The 21,298-nt window shown below is 46.1% G+C and overlaps 1 protein-coding gene across 1 annotated transcript in view; it reads right to left on the reverse strand.

Annotated features, from left to right (window-relative positions):
• SYN3 (synapsin III) overlaps positions 1-16,868 on the reverse strand; it is a 251,497-nt gene extending 234,629 nt beyond the window's left edge. Inside the window, exon 1 of the mRNA XM_077829109.1 lies at positions 16,552-16,868. Coding sequence (XP_077685235.1) covers positions 16,552-16,868 — 317 coding nt within the window. The remainder of the gene's footprint in view (positions 1-16,551) is intronic.
• Positions 16,869-21,298: the final 4,430 nt, after the last annotated feature.

Consider the following 21,298-nt stretch of genomic DNA (forward strand, 5'->3'; position numbering starts at 1 on the left):
AAACAGAAGATCATCACAGTGTATATGCATCACCCACATTTATGAAACAAACTTTCTCCCTCTGATGACCCCTCCACTCTGCTGACTTGCTGGTTCCTAACTCATTGGTGCTGCTTCGGTCCTACTCACAATGGAGGCTGATTATCCACACGCTCTTTCATCCATTACAGATGAAGCAATGAGACTTCCACTGCTTAGTCCAGGAAATTAGCCTTCACAGTAAAAATTATAGAACCCTTTCCCCACTGCTACAATACAGACTCTGTTCCCAGATAGTCATGTCTGGGGCACCACCACCATGTGGACCCAGGGCATAAGAACAAGGCATCTTGATTAAGACACAGTGAGACCTTTGTTTCTGGACCCCATTTTCCACATGGCCTGGCTCATTCCAATGACTCAGCTCACATTTTTTAAATTAGAGGATATATTTTCTTTCAAGGCAGATCCAGGGCTAAGCTGCTGTAGGGATCTCTGAAGACAATAGGTGCTAAATAATTCAGAGATAAAGGTTTTGCTCTGTGCTCTATTCTGACACTGCACAGGGGAAGACTGAAACACCTGCTGCAAATACCCTCGGAAACAGATTCAATAGTGTTTTTAATTTACACTTGGTGTTTCTGAGCCTTTGGGAAGTAGAAGCACCATACTGAGCAGAAAAGAGATATTAGTCTCACCCTGGAGCACCTGAAGTTTCAAGCAACTAGGAATTATTTATACTATGGAAGTACCTGTAGGCCACGTTCATGGTCAGAGCCCCATTGCATTAGACACCGCATCAACACAAAGCATGAAACAGGCCCTGTCCCAAAGAACTTACAACAGACAAAAGTTGGGAGAAAGGAAGTTATATTCCCATTTGACAAAGGGGGAACTAAAGAGCGAGAGATTAAGGGCCAGATTTTCAAAAGCAATCACGACCCAGCAGGTCCCACTGAGAACAATCTGAGCTGCAAAGTCTTGCCCTCTTTTGCAAATCTGGCCATACAAGTGATTTGCTGAGGGTCACACCAGGAGCCTGTGACATAGCCAGGATTTGAACCCAGATCTCAAGTCCCAATACCATGTCTTAACCATAAGACCCATCACAGGTCTTCCTTTGGTGCCTCAGCAATGCCATTCTAGCCTATCCAATGAAGTCACTTATGAACAATGCAAGGCATCTTTCATCACCCTAGAGGCTGCGTGGGCTGCCTCACAGTGTTCCCAGCCTACTGGCTTGAGAGATCAAAACAGGAATCATCTAAGTCATCCTGCCTCCCCCCCGTCCCATGTCAGCATGGATTACTGACCACTGGTCTAACTGGCCAGCACTTTATTATAAAGCATGCAGGATGTTGACAGAGTCAGATTGCTGCATTATAATTAGGCTATGCAGGGTGTAGGTTGAGTGGTTTGGTTTCCAATCTCAGTAAATTAGCATGTAAACAGATATTTTGGACGGAAAAACTTGTGGCTCCATGCTAGCAGAACAAACCCTAGGGAGGATTTACAATGGTAAGAAACATGTGAATGCTGCAGCTCGTGCAGGGGGGAAAGGAAGTGCTATAATAGCTCAGTAGATGCCTTCTGTTTTTAAAAGAAATTCCCCTTAGTGCATCTTTCTCTGTGATTAGTGAGCTGCACACTTGTGGGAAGCAATATTTCCTGGGTAAAAGGGCATTAGAAACACATAAAAAAGCCCTCTGCTTTCTGCTCCAGCCCCAGTGAGATTGAAATCTCACCTTCAGCCCCGTAACGGTAGAAACCTCAGATGTCTCCTCTCACAAATTTGTTTAGAAAGATTAAAAGCTTGCTTTTCAGAGAATCCAAGCAACCCCCCCGTGATGTGCTTGGGGGAAGCCAAGTGCTCCATTCCCAGTCTGATACATACACAGCACATCCTTTATGGGGATCAGACGCAAAGGCCTGGTGTTGAAAAGCATCAGCTCTCTGGTCCCTATGTTATATGTGTAAAGAGCATTTCGTGAGAAGCCAGCGTACAGTACTTGTGTCCCTATACTCTTGTGAAGCGTTTGTCAGAGTAAGTCTACAAAAGTGGCCCCCAAGGAGACTGCTCACACAGTAGTATAAGCACCTCTCAGCCTCCTGAACATCAAGGGCCCAGTTCGTCCCTGTGTTAGTACAGACACTGAAGGGAGGCAGCTTGCGCCTTGCCTTATTCAGGGGCTGCAGGAGCTCATATGGCCCCCAGTGCTGACTTAAATTGTGTTCCTGCTCTATTGGCCACCTGGGAGGGTTGCCAATTTTGTAATATTTAAAAACCGGACACTCCAGCAAGAGTCCCAGAACCTCCCCTGCCCCGCCCCTTCCCCTGAGGCCCCACTCCCTGTTCACTCCTCTTTACCCCTACCTCCATTGCTCACTGCTTTTGTCCTCTCCCCTCTCCCTGTGTGGGTCAGGAGGGACTCACTTGCAGAGCCGGTGCTGAGAGCTGCATCCGCCCGATGCAGGTAGGCGGTTGTCCTGGCTGAATAGGAGCTGGCGTAGGTGATGACTCCGGTCCTCCCCACCTCCCCTGCCTGCAATAACTGGACTTTGGGTGTCTGGTCAGTAGGTCTGACTGACACTATCGGACTTTCTGGTCAAAAAAACGGACACCTGGCCACCCTACCATCTGGGTAGGCCCCCTTTGCCAGGGCTCCAATAGAGGTGGTGCTGGGGAATTCCCTGGAGACTGAAGCTTATTCTTGTCCAGCGGCCCCTTTGTGCTGGCCTTTGGTGAATCCATATCTGAATCACAGAAAGGCCATGGCACAACCATGGAATCAGCCCCCAGATGTATAGTGGAGATTTCCAAGATCAGTAGAAAAAGATCAAAATTCATAGGGATCATTTTTTCCTAGAAGTCTATAGGACATTATGGTAAAGCCTCTGAAAGTGAGCTACAGTTGGCCATTTCCTTACTCCCAGACACACTTAGCTTTACCTGATTACTTTTGCTTTTATATTAAAACAACTCCAAAGGAGCATTTGGTATTCACTTCATCAACCAGTCAATATGCTCAAAACTGGAATCCTGGATAAGCCTTTACCCCCCAGGCTTGTCTCTTCCTTGAGTTTTTTTTTTCCTTGTGTGGCTCTTATGTCCTGGAGAGAAGGTGCTCATAAGAACCACTTCAGTGGGCACTGCAGTGGTAGCCACAAGATTCGTGGTGTATGTAGATGGAAGGGGATGCTGCAGAGAACCTTCCATTTTCTTGATGGGTTGTAGAGCACTCCACAAAAGGGTTGAGATCTGCTTGACTTGCCTGGGTATACAGGATCAGGCAGAGAATCCCAAAGGATCTCTTGTTCAGGTGCAGTCTCAGCAGGCAGGATACCTGAACGTAACATACATTGCCAAAAGCTAGGTTTGTTACCCGTCCTGAAGATGTTCTGGACAGGGATGGCAGTATCCCATTGTCTACTTACGAAGGATGAGATAGCATGAGTCAGAGTGTTGCAGGGGGAAGAGGGGAGTGGCGATTGGAAAATCTGAAGCTGTTTCAATAAGTCAGTTGGCTGAATGAGTGGGGTTATGTCCCATTTTTCAGCCTGTTGGAAGCACAGTATTTTGTGTTAAACGTATTTGATGGCACTTCTTCAGGCTATTTCACAAAATGGCTACTGCATGCAATAATTTGTAAGAACAAGAAGGGATCAAGGAAATGTGCCTCAAGGTGTCTGGCAAGAGACCTCCCTGGAGCAGCTATACGAAATGTCCCTGTGATCTCTTGCAGGGTGTCTGGAAGTAACTCAGCAGCCATCACCTCAGCACTGCACCTGTGGAGAAGCCCCACCCCCATGGCAGCTGGGGTCAGCAGAATCATTGCTGGCTGCATTTCGGGTTGAAGGCTAAAAGGTTTGATGGCTAAAAGCAGCAGCCCATGTGGGTGGAGCAGGTTCCTTAGCCAGCAGGGATATCCCTACAAGGCAGCCTGAGATGTTCCTGGTGTTGCCTTTTCATTTAATTCAAAACAAATATTATTTCTGAACTAAAAAGCAGGGAGAGAATCCCAAACTATTGATCTGACTTTGCTGACTTGTGATTTTTATCATGAAATAAAGTCTGTGTTGGTTACATTTTCCTACCATATCCTGGATGAGTTAGGCACCATTGTGTTAGATGTATGCTTAGCCTATTAGAGTTTTTTGAGGAGCAATCTAGATCTTCCTTGTTTCAAGTTAAACAGGGTGGGAGGTTTAACAGCTCCAAGCAAAAGAATTCATACAGGATAGAGGATGGAGTGTCGCCATGTTTTATGAGCAAATTCCTGGGAGTCTTTCCATTAACTTCGATGGGTTTTGGATCAGGCCCCTAACAGCAGCCAATCCAACAAACTCAGGTTAGCTTTACTGGCCGCCCATTTCTTCTCACTATAGCTTCAGGCTGCATTTCCTGCCCCACACTCCTAGTCTGCAGTGGGGGCTTGAACAAAAAATGTGATGCAAGAACCATGGTGGGAGAAAAATGGAAAGAGGGGAAAGTGAAAACGGAGGAAGAAAGAGTAGCAGGAGGAGGAGAGAAGTGAGTGAATCAAATAGAAGACTAAAAGGATTAAATTATGGAATCTCCCAATTCCTTTCTGTGTCATCCAAATACAAACAGAGATATCTCTTGAGTCTTTTGGGAATCAAAGCATGTAATTTCCTCCAAGATTAACCTAGAAAATGCCAGGCTGCAACCCTCTTGATTGGATGAGGGTGGACCTCACGGAGTGAGGTTAGCCACTGAAAGAATTCCCTGTGTCAAAGGGTCTGGGGGCCCGGGTGATGCACAAGGCCCTCACTGTATGTCCGCATTGTCTCCTACGTAAAAGGGGTTGGGACTGGGAAAAAGGAGACAGTTTCCAAGATACTAGCAAGCAGGCTGCGGAATGCCCAGATACCCCTCCAGCCCCTATGACAATACAAAGGGAGTCAATAGTGCATTTTTATTGGTTTGCCTTTTTAATGGATAAAAATGTGCAAGGCTTTCCGCTCTCTAGCCCAGCTCCCCAGTTCTCCCAGATTAGAAATTTCCACCTACAAACGATATGGATTTCCAAGTTTGGTCAATTATTGATCACAGAAAGCCTTGTGGGAGGGGGAGGAAATGGTTACCCCAGGAGTTGAGTGCCTTGGGACAATCAGGTCTATTCTACACACCTGCTGCAATCTAGAGACCTTTATGTATCATTCAGACATAGAAGGGATATGTTATTGTTTAATATTCACTGTGCAGTAACACCTAGTGGCCCCTACTGAGGTCAGGGCGCACCTGTCCTAGGTGCTATAGAAACTCACAAGAAGAGAGGGGCCATGCCTTGAAAAGCTGACAATTTAAATAGACAAGACCAAATGGGACAAAGGGTGAATTATTATCCCCATTTTACAGATGGGGAATGGAGGCACAGAAAGATTAAGTGGCCGCCCAAGGTCAGACAGGGAGGCAGTGGGAGAAGCGGGAAGAGATCTCTCATGTCCCAGGCTGGCATTTTAGCCACAAGACCATCCTTTCCTGAACAATCTAAAATAATCCCTTTTGCATTTTTATTTTCAGGGTTCATAGTGATCATCAGCAGTTCAGCAACACAAGACGGGCCCAGGCTGCTGCTACACAAAAACACTAGAGCCTTATAATCACAAGCTAGCCATCACTGTCCGCTGAAAAAAATGAGTCTGTCAATGGACCTCCATCCACAGCAGATCATCCCTGCCCTTTGTACAGTGCCCATCACTGTAGTATCTAAGCACTTCCAACCCCGCCCCCTGGTAAATTAAGATTCCTGCAACTCTGTCTGCCTCCTGCATCACTTATTGCTGATGAAACAGGGCTAACTAGAGACAGTGGAATTCTTCAAGAGCAAATGGGTCTGTTATTAACTAACACTACACTTGATCTTGCTCTTTGCATTTTTCCAACGTTGTAAGTATATGAAGGATGCCTTGCTGTAGGTCAGCATCACAGCCATATTCCTTCAAGTCCCAGAAAACTGGAAGGGCCTCCTTCTGAGCTGCTGCTTAAATCAGCGTAGGGCAGGGGTGGCCAACCTGAGCCTGAGAAGGAGCCAGAAGTTACCAATGTACTTTGCCAAAGAGCCACAGTAATATGTCAGCAGCCCCACCACCTCCTGCCCACCAGCAGCCCTGCTGATCAGCACCTCCCCCTCCCTTCCGCCCGCCGCGATCAGTGTTTCGCAGCATACAGGAGGCTCTGGGATGGAGGGGGGAGGAGCAAGGATGCAGCAGGTTTGGGGAGAAAGCGGGAAGGGGCAGGGGCCTTGGGGTAAGAGGTGGAGTTGGGGCAGTGCCTGGGGTTGAGCAGTGGAAAGCTGGCACCTGTAGCTCCAGTCCCGGAGTCAGAACCTATGCAAGGAGCCGCATATTAACTCTGAAGAGCCGCATGCAGCTCCGGAGCCACAGGTTGACCACCCCTGGTGTAGGCGCTGCTGTGACACATGAGGCAGCAAATTGTAGTTTACATACAATTTAAAATTGTACATTGCTAGCAGGTTTCCTTGTTGCTAAATCTAGATGGCAGAGCCTGGAGCTGTTTGGAGGGGTATCATTTTGTAAGGGTTCGTACAATATTGTATTCCACTTTTGCTTTGAAGTGAAATGCATGTACAGCACCTTTGAGAGTTAGGAACAAGGGAACCAAAATAACTCAAAAGCAAAACTCAATCAAAGCTGCTGTGTTTTAGGCAGAAATGATGTAAGTGCCTGGGTTCATTTGCAGGTCACTAAAAGGCTTACAAACCTTGAGAAACCTGGCTGAATTTCTTAGGTTTGCCCAGGTTTAGACAAGACACGCTGAGGTTAAATACCGTATATTTAAAAGGATTCTGGTAAAGTAATTAACACCCCAAATTTGACTTGCATTAGCGTATTTGTAACCTGGTAGGGAATATTTGCCAGATAAGGATGAGGTGCAAGAAAGGAAATATTCAGTGCTGTTTAGAGTTGGTCAACTAATGAAAACTCAGGTTTGCAGATATGTTTGTGAATATAAATATCCTTCTTTATTTATGAGTATTCAAATGACAGCTGCTTAGTTACGAATGACTCACAACCTGTGTCACCAATGCATGTTTGAAGGGCATTATTTGCTATTCTCAATTCACTATTTGTTATTCTCCTGTTAGAAAATTTAGGATGTCCAATCAGGGAACACAAACAAAGCCTTGCAAATTGAGCAACCAATTTCTACGTTCAAGTTCCAAATCTCAGCACTGGACACTTCTGCACTACCACTTATGTCGGTATAATTTATGTCACTCCCGGGTATGAATAAGCCTCCCTCCTGAGTGACATAAGTCGCACGGACCTAAGTGCTGGTGTGGACAGAGCCATGTCAGTGGGGGAGCTTCTCCCGCCAGCACAGCTGCTGCTGCTCATTGGGGATGGATTAATTAAACTGACAAGAGATCTCTCTCCTGATAGCTTAGAGCAGCTCCACTACAAAGCTTACAGTGGTCAGCTGCGCCCCTGAAAGCTCTCTAATGTGGCTATAGCCTTAGTGAATAATCTGTAGGCCAACAATTGTTTGCTTATGACTAAGGCTACGTTTTAGTCACAGGTATTTTTAGTAAAAGTCATGGACAGGTCACGGGCAGTAAACAAAAATTCATTATACTATACCCCTAACTAAAACTTGGGCCGGGGGGCTGCGGCTGCTCTCGGGGGGCAGTCCATGGGCATCACAGGTGCTTGTGGGGGTTGGCCCGGGATCCCCGCTGGTGCTAGGAGGGGGACCGGGCGGCAGCGCGCAACCCGGGACCTCCACTGATGGTGGGGGGCAGGGTTGGCGGGGCTAGCAGGCTCCCTACCCAGCTCCACATGTCCCTGCAGCTCTTAGGGGGACGGAAGGCAAGGGAGGCTCTGTGCACTGCCCCCGCCATGAGTTCCAGCTCCATAGCTCCCGTTGGCCAGGAACCACAGCCAATGGGAGCTGTGGGGGTGGCACCTGTGGGCAGAGGCAGCGTGCAGAACCTAGGAGCTGCAGGGACATGCTGGCTGCTTCCCAAACCCTCTGCCCCAGCCCTGAGCCACCTCCCACTCCCAAACTGCCCTAGCGGCAGCCAGTGCAGCTGGGTCAGGGGCTGCCTGATCTGCTTGGACCGGCCGTGTCGGCCGCTGCAGAAATCATGGGCATCACGGAAAATCACCAAATCCGTGACTTCCGTGACCTCTGTGACAGACACACAGCCTTACTTATGACATTCACAGAATGTTTCCAAATAGTAAATGTATTTGCAAAAAGAAGGGAACTAGTTTGCAAAGTGGCCGGATTTACCAAACTCAATATTAGATTAACATTATTTGACCACTGGTAGTCCTGGACTAGTAACATATTTAAGGTTCAATATCCCATGGACCAGGACTAGAAATGGATTTTTTTTAGCCCAGTAAACTGCAGCTGGTAATTTCCTCTTCCTAATGTGATCCACACTTTATTCCAAGCTCTGACAAGCCCTGCAAGCCTTATTTTACAAAAAAAGTGTTATTTTAGATAGCTTGGAAAGGGTTCGGTTATGAATAAATCATAATTTCTCTTCTCTTCCAAGTCCAGGAGTTTGGCGCCATTATGTTAAGACAGCCTGGCTTTAGAGATGGAGGGAAATGAAAAACAACAATTCACTTTTGTAACACTCACATTGTCCTTAATGGCTTTGTCCTGTGAAATATGGCACAAATTCTTGATGGGGTGGAAGCATTTTTAGCAAGAAAGCATGTAATTCTGATAGTATTGGATTAGCTTGGAATGAGGACAAAACACACCTATTGTTCTGAAAAGTGACATGGGATAGTTAGCAAATAAAAGTGAGCAGGGACCTTGTTACTACATCTGGCACAAAAAGCAATGTTTTCATGGTACTTTATTAATGGGCTTAAAAGGTATGCATGAGCATTTCCAAAGTATGCTGTTTAAACAAAGCATTAGGGTGGGGAAGTGAGTACAACTTCACGGGCAACGGGAGTTAACAATTCACAGTTCTCAAATCTTGTTTCAGCTTTGGAAAAAACCACTCGAGCAAGGGGGGGATTTTACTTAACGCTGATCTGGGCAAGGAAGTTGCCAGAGGTGGGACACTTTCCTCCTGGATGAGGTCATGATCCTGGATTTGGCTGATTTGTAGTAACATGGAGTTCTGCCACTCCATTTCCTCATGTTCCGTGCGCGCGCGTGTGTGTGTGTGTGAGAGAGAGGGAACTTCTATGCCCTGGCAACAAATGCAGGTTTGACATGGAGGTTGCAGGGTCTCTAAAAATACATCTCTTCCAGGGCAGCAGATGCTTCCAAACAGACTGCTTGCCCAGCTCAAATGAGACTGCTTGCCCAGCTCTAAACCCATAGGGTGCATGGCTAGGACAGGGACCCTCAGTGAGAAAAAAAGAATGGCATTTTCTCTGCTGTGGATGCAGATCCATTGGCAGACTCATTTTTGCAGGTGGCTACGATGGCTAGTTTGTCAAAAAACAGAGCAACCCAACTAGAGTCATCCCCCAATACTGCACTAAGCAGAGTAAAGATACACTTCTTTGGGAGCTGCTGGAAGGGCGTCTTGGAGAGAAATAGAAGCTCTTGTGCAAATTTTTGCCACCATATCAAAGGGAGAGTTGGGTCATTTTCCTGCCTCTGATGGAATCCACCCTTCTTTTGCTACGGCTACCACATCCCTGCCAGAGTGGATTGAGTTATATAGGACACACAAATATTTCAAGAGCAAATATTTAGCCTTTGAAAAATGCCAGGGTATGCCACGTGTCAGCTATTAACAAAGGTTTGCAGATGAAGGTGTGGATTCCCATTACAGGTCTTTATACCCTCCAGCCCATCACTACAAGAGAGATAAGTTCAGGGCTGTGCTGTAGTATCAGTAGACTTAGCAGAATTTTAAAGAAACGAATGATACTATTTTCCAATTAAGTGCACTTAACATACTTAGACTGTAAGCTCTTTGCAGCAGGGACTGTTTTTGTTCTGTGTTAGCACAGTGCCTAACACAATGGGATCTGGGTCCATGACTGGGGCTCCTAGGTGCTCTGCAATACAAATAAGTTGCCTATCCAGCTATATTGCCACCTTCTTGGATTACAAGAAAGTGTTTTTGTTTTTAAAAAGGGAAATCAGTGGACAGGTTCCTCAGTCTCCCACCCTTCCTGTCTGCAAACAATGAGGCCTCATTACATGGGGTTTGTCACAGGTTATGGGGGAAAGTTTTGTGGCAGTCCCATGTTAAAAGATTGATAGCTCTTCACTTGTTGTTACTTATTTCTAGTGACTGTTTTCTGGTCCAGTTAACTCTTCCAGCGTGAGGGAGGAGGAAGGAAAGGACCATTTATCAACACAAAAATGCTGCAGAGTCAGCTATTTTGGCAGGCAAAGAGGGGTTGGAAAAGGTTTTAAACCTGATACCTCTTCAAAAATGAAATGAACAAAACGGTAACAATAGGTTATTGTTCACTCCGAAGATTCTGGGACTAGTTCCATGTGTGAGGCAACCAGAGTGGCCAGCCACAATCCCCAGACAGTCATCTTTTCTCAAGGCAAACACTGCTGCTCAGGTGGGGCAGTCTGAGCTGGTATTTCATCAGATCGATACTAGGAAGAAGAAACCGGTTCCTCAGAATGTACAGCAGTTTAACTGAGATCAGAATAGGGCCTAATCAACATTGTCTTTCAGTGTTGTGGTCATTGGACCAGATTCTGATCTCAATTATACCTGTGTAAATCCTGAGTGACACTACTGCCTTCATTCACCCACGTGAATAAGATTAGAAGCTAGCCCTCTTACTGTAAATGCTTCCAGGCAAGGCACAAATCTTACTATATTTTATAAAGACCCACTTACATTTGAGGAATATTGTGGAAACTTCTTTTGCTTGCAGCTTAGAATTCCAGATATTCCCTTCTAGCCTGGTCCAGCTCTTCCCCAGTTCAGTTTTAGGTGTTTTGAGCAGTCATCTTTGGGGTGGGGGTGTATCCAGTGAAGAACCAACCCTGATTAACTCACTCCCCAGCCAAAATAGAATTTACATATTGCGGGAATCCTTTGTTTCCCAGTTTGATCCCCACCCCCTACTAGTGGAAAAATACCAACAGTCCAATATGGTATCCAGTACCAGGTGACATGATCACACGACCCTGCAGTGTCAAAGCAGCATGCAGGAAGCTTCTCAGGAAGGTGGGAGATTAGCATCTTCAAAGACCTATTGTTCTCCCTATTGATTTATTGACTAAGCAGCCAGACTGATTGCATTTTGTCTAGTGGGTGTTCCCCAGGTGCAAACACTTTTGCAATTGATACATAGTCAATATTCCTAACTTCAGATACAGAAATGATACATATATACTAATAGGATAATCACATTTAGTCAATCATAACCTTTCCAATGATATCTCACATGACCCATTTTTGCACAAAACATATCTTAGTTGTGCCATACAATCTCTCTATGAAGAATATGGGCTTAGTGCCACACCTTCCTCTTTGATTACACTGTTAGGACTAAGCAGCAGACTGGCCCCTAGGCCCCAGATGGTAGCACGGTGTATTAGACATGTGAACGGGTCCAACAGAGAGCTAGATGGATGCTGTGGTAATGGACTACCCCCTGGTGGTGTCTCCTTTATACTGCAGGGAAGTTTAGCACAAGCCAGTGACTCAGCTATTGAGTTTATTGTTACACTTGAGAAAAACCAGCAGGTGCATCAAGGTAGTAAATAAGTAAGAAAATACCAGCTAAAACAGAAGGTAGCAGTGCCAAGAGTGTGTGTGTGGGGGGGGTGGGGTGGGGTGGGGGGGAGAGAATCACCTCTTATAGAAATGGTAGCCAGCAAAGCCCTGGTTTTGCTAGATTCGCACAAACACTAGATGCAATTGCCATCCTACCAGAGACTTTCCTACTATGTTAAAAGGCCAGTTTTCATGGGGAAAATTCCACTCGTTTTCACTCTCGTTTCAGGTTGGATGAAGGATCCTGTATTAGTTACTGGCCTCAGTTGCTACACGTCCACCTTGATGCAAACTCCAAGCCCATTACCCTGGGAAGGGGAGGATAGAGGAAGGGAGAGGAGGGCACTCCTTGCTTTGTAACGAATCCCCTCTTTTGAGGCAGAAACAAGCCATGCTGTTAATGATGGGTCTGTAATGCACTCATGTCTGCTGGGAAATAAGTGGAGACTAATGAAGGCCATTACACCCAAGATCTTGGTTTACATTTATAACAAGGGGACCAGAGGTAAAGCCAGCATTTGAGCCCTTCAGGAATGGTCCTGTGGTTAGGGTGCTACTCTAGGACTCAGCAGACCTGGGCTTTGCTTCAGATTTCCTGAGTGACCTTGGTCAAGTCACAGTCTCTCTGCATAATGGGGATGATAGTCCTGCTCCATCTCAGAGGGCTGTCGTGGGTCTCCCATACAAGGGTAATGGGGGCTACAGATATACCTAAAATAAAAAAGGTTGGTGTAGGTATTTCCCGAGCGTCACAAAGCAGCCAGAAAGCTGCCCCTGAGGGGCAGGCAGCTAGGGATTCCCACGACACAGGGGGAAAGTCAGTGTGATTGGTTTCATGGCACCTGCTTCCTCAAACAACCCAGCACAGAGGATGTGGCAGAAATGGGGCCAGAGCAGCCTCCTCACTACCTGCTTCTTTTGGTGGCGAAGGTGCACAATGGGAAGCAGGGCTGGACCACAGTGTCCTTACAAGTTAGCAGAATCCTTAGATAGATTCAGCCTGCAGGTAGCTCCAGGATCTGAGAAACTGAAAGGAGACTTAGCCACAGATGCCTCCTCCTCCCCATCAGCCCAGCGGCAACATGCTCTGCTCCAGCCAGCTCAGTATTTTTATTCGCATTTTACAGATAAGGAAAATGAGGCACAGTGAAGGTAAGTAACGTACCTTGGGTGAGTTAAAACAACAAGTTTGTGGCAGAGCCAAGAATGTAAGCCAATGTGCCTCAGCTCCCAGATGTGTTCTTTAGCCACCAGGCAAGTTTTCCTCTCCGCTTTCAAGGATGGTATAGATGAGGAAAAGACCAATTAAAGTAAGGGAGATCTCTCACAAGGAGGGCATTTTAAATCAAAATCATTATGTATTTTGTAACAGGAAAAAAGGGAATTGTAACCTGAATGTAGTTCTCTAACTTTTAACCAGAGGATGACTCAAGGAACAGCTAATCTATATTTTGTTGGTGAAAGAGAGATGCTTTTGAGCTTACACAAAAGCTCTTCTTCAGGTCCCCAAATCTGTGTAAATTCAAAAGCTTGTTTCCCTCATGAATAGAAGTTTGGTCCAATAAAAGATATTAGCTCAGTCACCTTGTCTCTCTAAGATCCTTGGACCAACATGGTTACAACAATACTGCAAACAATATTTATTTTGACAGGGCTTTAAGGGAAAATCTTGAAATGGTCACCTGTCGATGAAACATGACACAATTGAAATCTGACAGGTTCTAGGGAGCAAAGACACATTTCACTCAAAGACAGTTTTGCTGTCAGAGAAACCTAGTTTTAGAACATGGGTGGGCAAACTACAGCCCGTGGGCTGCGTCGGGCCCATCAGACCTTTTAATCCGGCCCTCAAGCTCCCACCCAGAAGCAGGGTTAGGGGCTTGCCTCGCTCCGCACGTGCTGTGGTTCCGTGTGGCTCCCGGAAGCAGCGGCATGTCCCCTCTCCAGCCCCTATGCAGAGGGACTGCCAGGGGGCTCTGCACTGCATGCTGCCCACATCTCAAGCACCAGCTCTTCAGCTCCCATTGGCCAGGAACTGTGGCCAATGGGAGCTGCAAGGGTGGTTCCTGCGGACGGGGCAGCACGCAGAGCCCCCTGGCCACGCCTTTGTGTAGGAGCTGGAGAAGGGGACATGCCGCTGCTTCTGGGAGCTACTTGAGGTAAGCGCCATCTGGAGCCTGCACCCCGACCTTCTCCTATTCCCCAACCCCCTGCTCCAGCCCTGATCCTCCTCCCACCCTCCAAACCCCTCAGTCCCAGTGCGGAGCACCCTCCTGCACCTCAAACCCCTCACCCTCAGCCACACCCCCAGCCGGAGCCTTCACCCCCTGCCGCACCCCAACCCCCAATGTCATGAGCATTCATGAACATTCACACAATTTTCACACACAGATGTGGCCCTCAGGCCAAAAGGTTTGCCCACCCCTGTTTTAGAGGTAAGCTCTTTATCTGAGGCCATTTAGATGGAACATAGGTAATGAGATATTTCTTTAACTGGAGTTGAATGTAAAATGATCTTGAAGGAATTTTGTGCAATCTTTATCGCTGGCATTTAAAATTTCCACCATTGTTGGAAATATACAACCATTTCTTCTGTTTTATCTTGCTGAAGTGATTGCCTGGGTTAGTTGGAGAACCCCTTTATCCCTCTTTCTTTCTCAGATAATGTTCTTATTTACCTAGCTCCAGTTCTGAAAAGAGTTTGGAGTTGCTGGTCTGACAGAGTGGAACCATTCCCTCAGCAATGGCCCTTGCAGTGCCCAGGGATAGGCTGGACACTGAGGAGAATGAAGAACAAGAAAGCAAAAGCAATTTAATCTTTGACCATCACTTCCAGGTTTCAGCTGGGAAATAAAGGGTGGGAGGTAGTGGGGAGATAATTAAATATTGCAGGAAAGGCCATTTACAACTTTCCTGATGAGGCTGAAGTGAGCAAATACAACACAATCCCATATAACCAAAATCTGGGTAACCCAAATACTCACGTGTTCCCCAGGGTTATATTCTCTTCTCCTGTAAGGGAGTCTCCAAAACCAGAGGGCAGTGAAAAGCTCCCTGGCAGCTGCCGAGGCCGACTGGCAGTGGCAGATGTTTGATGACTTCCTGAAGGCTAGTACCAAGAAGCAGGCCACACTCTGGGTTTCCTCCCTCTGGATCTCCTGGCCAGCTTGCCCAAGGCAGACAGGCACTGAGAGAGCGATGGAGGTGATAAAAACACAGCTTCTCAGGGCCTTGGGACAAATGTGTAGTCACACAGCTTAATGTACTACTGAATGGTGCTCAGATATTATGGTGATGTGTGTGGTCTAAAAACCTTTATAGGACAGAACAGTAAAAATGGATGCTGGCAGGCTTTGCAGATGAGCCAACTTTCAAGGAGATGTCCTCCAATCAAATAGGCCAGCTCCCCTGAATTTCGGAAGGATTCAGGTGTCTTCCAAGACTTCTGGAAAAAGTGTTCTGTCTTGGCAAATCTCACAAAAAAAGCCCTTTCTAATAACATTTCCAGCAAACCATGTTTGCATAAGCATATCCTTTGGAGGCTTAGCTAAACCTCTGAACGTTTTGCTGTTTGCTATCACGATTAGCAAGGGAGGGGATTATCACTTGTAGTAGTCTGTCTGTTTTTACTATTTTAATTACTTTTTGGTGAATGTAGATGTTGTGAAAGGCACTGGATTGACAGCCCTAGAGACAGAGGTCTTCTCTTTATTTATAGAACAGGTATAGCAAACACAATGGTGTTGTGCATGCCTGCCAAACCACACCACAATGTGCCTTTATACCTTTACACAATGTGCCTGCAGAGACCAGGTCTAGGGGTGAAAGAGGAATTCAGTCTGCTGAGCACAGACATCTCTTCTGAGACTGTCAACAAGTCTGCTAATTAGTGCCAAAGGACATTTTTCTCTGAATACAGTAGGAAGAGGGCCTGAAACATAAGCCCATGTATCAGAGGCTTGGTATGAGGCCTCCGGCCTGGGCTAACGTAGTCAAACCTTTGCTGATATAAAGCAAAGTTAAGTTGTGAGCAAGAGGCAGGCCCTGCTCACAGAATCTGGCAAGAACAGGGCTAATACTGCAGAAACACACATTCCTAAGTAGTGCTAGGCACAAGAAGATATACGCAAACACATTCCAGAAAGGTGGTACCAGAACACCTTGATACCAGCACATTCCCCAAACATAACAGGAACACACTGACCCATCCTAAAGATAAGGTCAGGATGACAGCATGATGGATAGAGATGTTTTGATAAAACCAACATGCACGAGGCAATGGGTGGCATCCTAATACGTCAGAGGGTGGCACCCTGATACGTCAGAGGCAATATGTAACTTGTTGGTATATAAAGATTATCTCAGAGGGAGTGTCTTTGGCCAGCCGAGGGGTCAATGAAAAGTCCTGCCACTGACTGAGCTGCGTCCACTGTCATGGGCACACATGTGCTAGTGTAACTCTAGACATTGATCCAGGGAGCTAGGATCGTGCTTCACTGCCAATAAACCTGGCTGGGTGCCTTCGTACCTTAATGGATCTTGTGGTCATTGGGCTGTTCGCTCGAGGTCTGCTGTGCCAGCTGTCTGCGCAGAGCTGGGACAGCACACAGAGAGAACACACACACACACACGCAGCCGAACATCTAACGACACTGAGAACTGAAGAAACCGACACATTCATGTTGTGCAGGCCACCGAACAACCAGACCTTGGTCACCACTGACATGGACAAGTGACTTAGACACAAATTTCTCTATATCCTATTGCTGATCTCCCAAGCCACGCAGCCTCCTACACCCCAGTAATACTGCTGTCATTAAAGCAGCCAGTAGACGTGTGTGCTTACCAATCTGTGTGAGCATCGTCAATCACCAAAAGGATCTTGGGTTTCTGAGCCACAGGAGTGGGGCTTGCCGAGTGCTCCATGAGTCCTGCAGCTGCTTGTGTGGTCTGCTTCATGGCACTGGAGATGGAACTGAAGATATTGGTTCCAGAAGAGGAAGAGGGTGATGGCTGAGATGGTTGCTGCTGTTGCTTCCTCTCAGTTGCTGGAGAACCTGGAGAGCTAGTGGAGTTATCAGGACGCTGAAGATCCATCATATAGCCATTGGGCAAGTTGGCCACAAAACTACTGTCTGAGAGGCGCCTTCGGAGGAAATTCATTGCTGAAGCTCAGGATGGAGAAATTCTCCACAATGCGAGTGAGACTAAATAACTGTATTCCACAGTCTAGAGGGGCTTTTGGAGTCACTATAGCTTAGCCAGAGAGATGCTGTCACCCTTGAAATCGTGTTTGAGGAAGAAATACAAATAGACCTTTTTTCCTGTGGGAGAACAAGAGACACTTTTGTGAGATGCAGATAAATTGTTTCACATTAGAACAACTCACTGAGCCTTTAAAGAACATCCTAAGGCCTAAAGCTTAGTCAACACTTGTGTAAGTGGAGAAGGGTTATTACTTTATATGCAGGGTATCCTACACCAACTTGCTAGCAAGGCACATTGGCCAAGTGGGTAGAAGTAGGTAGGCTTCATGGCCTTTTCCTGCCCCCAAGTGTTACTGAATTGTACACACCTCCTCCTCCAGTCACAACAAAAAGATTAAAATAGCTAGAGCCCTGCAAATCGGTGGATATGCACTTTATATCCGTGGATCAGATGCAGATACAAATTTTTGTGTCTGTGCAGGGCTCTAAAAATAGCTGTGTCTATTGATTTAGTGTCCCAGTAGCTAGTGTTTCAGAGGAAGTTGGAAGAAGAAGAAGAAGAAGAAGAAGAAAAAAAAAAGAGTCCCACAATACATTTGGCTATTTCTACAACATTGTTCACCATGGAGAAGAAAAATGGTTTTCATTCCAGCTAGCAATCTGAGTCTATTCTGAGGCAAGAGAACTGAGACAAATATCGGATACTTTGGAATTTCAGCAAATGGATTGGCTAAAAAGACCCTGTTTGTTGCTGGCTCGTTAAAGGGACTCTGAATTTTGAGAAGCAAACATTCTAAACACAACCATTAGTGGGAAAAAAAATCCTGGAGCAAGGCTCGTGTGACACTCCAAAACCAGTTTTCAAGTACAGTTTCAGTTTTTCTGTACTTGGCTCTGTATATGCAATTTTGTGTGTCCCCCATATCTAGATTTTGGGCTTGATGAATATTAGGTAGCTAACTAGAGATATCCTCACATTATCTGATTGGCTAGTTCACTTCAGGGGCATACACAAAATTGGAAGCACAGTTTTTAAAAGGCTAAATTGAGGCTGCTTTGCAAACTTGGTCCTCTAGATTTAAATGCTTCTTTTAGGAATAAGGTGTATTACTCTGCTGATCTTCTCCAATCAGGTAAATGAACAAGGAGAAATTTAGACACCTGGATTTTTTTCTGAGCCACTAAACTGTCTTGTTATTTATGGAAAATGCATCCAAGATTTCAGAGCAAACTAATGCCACATGACTTAGTGGAATCACTTCACTATTTCACAACTGGAGACACTGGGGCCAGGGAATAGGATTTTCACAGGGACTCTGCAAGGCCCCCTTCTCTGCTAACACAGCATACAACTTTGGGTCTTGTCTAGGCATAGCAGGGAATGAGCAGGGAAACAAAAAAGATTCAATAGCAACATAATGGTAGTCAATCATGTTTATGTCTTGGATACCAGTAACAGGTAACACAAGGACATTTATTACAGCAGATGTCTGGAGCAGTGAAAGTGATGGCGGCTTTTTGAATCAGTGGGGGCCATTCCTAGTGTCACAGTTACAGGTATAGAAGCACCTTGGACTCCTCTCAAGTCTCTCTGTGTGCACCCCTCAGGTCTTAGGCCTCAAGCCTTTATTTCCCTGGAATCCTGCAATTCTCCAACTCTTAGACCAGGCCTCAGGCTACCCTCTTCCCCTGCCATGTACCAACTGTGATTTCCCTACAGGTCCAACTGGGCTTGGCACCTGCAAGTCTTCTTTTCGGGAGATGTGACCAGCAGTTAATACAGTGGCTAGATAACATTCTTAAAGGTAAGAACTTAGTAGCAGGAACACAGCATCCGAGAAAGGATTTAAAAACAGAACAGCCTGTGCACATCTATCTTACTAAGGTTTACCGTCCCCAGGAAGGTTATAAAGGCCCAGCTGCTTCAGACCCCTTCTGTAGGGCCTGTGTCTGTATAAGCCTCTTCCTTTCAAACAGACCCTGACAACTGCCTTTCCCTTTCTCTTGATGGTGATTTTTAACCAATTAGTGGCCTTTTGATATTCTGGTTCCCATCCTTGGCAAAATAAGCCTTGTATCTTTACTGGTGACTGGAAGGAGCTTCCAGCTAATAGCTCAAGTATTGCTCCTTAATGACCCCTGCCTTGTTTACTGGGAGGTTACTTATCGAGAAATATTATCTTGCCTTCCTGCTAATTTCCTAACCACCCTGCTATGGAACTAAATCAACATATGCATATGGTAAATGTTCCAGTAATTTAATATAGTTACACACACACACACACACATACACCATAATCAGGTCACATACAGTATTCTTAAATTATTACAGATCAGCCTCACAGCTTTCACATCTAGTAAAATGGAACCATTCCACCCCATGGTTCAGACTTAACCTTCTGACTGCCACTGTCCTGACCACAATAATAACAACAAATCTCTGTATTAGCAAAGATGTTATCTCAGGTGGTAACCACAATGGCAGAATGATGAGTGAAGGCTTTCTTGAAGAGTAAGGGTAGCTTAATAGAAGGGCATTGCACAGGCCTCTCCTGGGGGAGGTGCATATGTCATTTCTCTGCATAATACAGAAAGAGAAATGGAATAAATATATAACTACTGTACATGACACATTCATGTAGATAACTCGCTGATCGCCCCTCTTTCTCAGTATGAGGCAGGAGCACGCGAGAGGGGAGGGCTCCTGCCTCATACTGAGAAAGAGGGACGATCAGCAAGTTATCTCAAGTGCCTATACACAAATGCAAGAAGCCTGGGAAACAAGCAGGGAGAACTGGAAGTCCTGGCACAGTCAAGGAATTATGATGTGATTGGAATAACAGAGACTTGGTGGGATAACTCACATGACTGGAGTACTGTCATGGATGGATATAAACTGTTCAGGAAGGACAGGCAGGGTAGAAAAGATGGGGAAGTTGCATTGTATGTAAGGGAGCAGTATGACTGCTCAGAGCTCAAGCATGAAACTGCAGAAAAACCTGAGAGTCTCTGGATTAAGTTTAGAAGTGTGAGCAACAAGGGTGATGTTGTAGTGGGAGTCTGCTATAGACCACCAGACCAGGGGATGAGGTGGACGAGGCTTTCTTCCAGCAACTAATGGAAGTTACTAGATCGCAGGCCCTGGTTCTCATGGGAGTCTTCAATCACCCTGATATCTGCTGGGAGAGCAATACAGCGGTGCACAGACAATACAGGAAGTTTTTGGAAAATGTAGGGGACAATTTCCTGGTGCAAGTGCTGGAGGAACCAACTAGGGGCAGAGCTCTTCTTGACCTGCTGCTCACAAACCAGGAAGAATTAGTAGGGGAAGCAAAAGTGGATGGGAACCTGGGAGGCAGTGACCATGAGATGGTCGAGGTCGAGTTCAGGATCCTGACACAGGGAAGAAAGGAGAGCAGCAGAATATGCACTCTCGACTTCAGAAAAGCAGACTTTGACTCCCTCAGGGAACTGATGGGCAGGATCCCCTGGGAGAATAACATGAGGGGGAAAGGAGTCCAGGAGAGCGGGCTGTATTTTAAAGAATCCTTATTGAGGTTACAGGGACAAACCATCCCGATGTGTAAAAAGAATAGTAAATATGGCAGGCGACCAGCTTGGCTTAACAGTGAAATCCTTGTTGATCTTGAACACAAAAAAGAAGCTTACAAGAAGTGGAAGATTGGACAAATGACCAGGGAAGAGTATACAAATATTGCTTGGGGATGCAGGAGTGAAATCAGGAAGGCCAAATCCCACCTGGAGTTGCAGCTAGCAAGAGATGTTAAGAGTAACAAGAAGGGTTTCTTCAGGTATGTTAGCAACAAGAAGAAAGTCAAGAAAAGTGTGGGCCCCTTACTGAATGAGGGAGGCAACCAAGTGTCAGAGGATGTGGAAAAAGCTAATGTACTCAATGCTTTTTTTGCCTCTGTCTTCACGAACAAGGTCAGCTCCCAGACTACTGCACTGGGCAGCACAGCATGGGGAGGAGGTGACCAGCCTCTGTGGAGAAAGAAGTGGTTTGGGACTATTTAGAAAAGCTGGATGAGCACAATTCCATGGGGCCGGATGCGCTGCATCCGAGAGTGCTAAAGGAGTTGGCGGATGTGCTTGCAGAGCCATTGGCCATTATCTTTGAAAACTCATGGCGATCGGGGGAAGTCCCAGATGACTGGAAAAAGGCTAATGTAGTGCCCATCTTTAAAAAAGGGAAGAAGGAGGATCCAGGGAACTACAGGCCAATCAGCTTCACCTTAGTCCCTGGAAAAAATCATGGAGCAGGTCCTCAAGGAATCAATTCTGAAGCACTTAGAGAAGAGGAAAGTGATCAGGAACAGTCAGCATGGATTCACCAAGGGCAAGTCTAATCTAATTGCCTTCTATGAC

Source organism: Eretmochelys imbricata, chromosome 1, assembly GCF_965152235.1.
Source record: "Eretmochelys imbricata isolate rEreImb1 chromosome 1, rEreImb1.hap1, whole genome shotgun sequence".
NCBI classification, from domain to species: domain Eukaryota; kingdom Metazoa; phylum Chordata; order Testudines; family Cheloniidae; genus Eretmochelys; species Eretmochelys imbricata.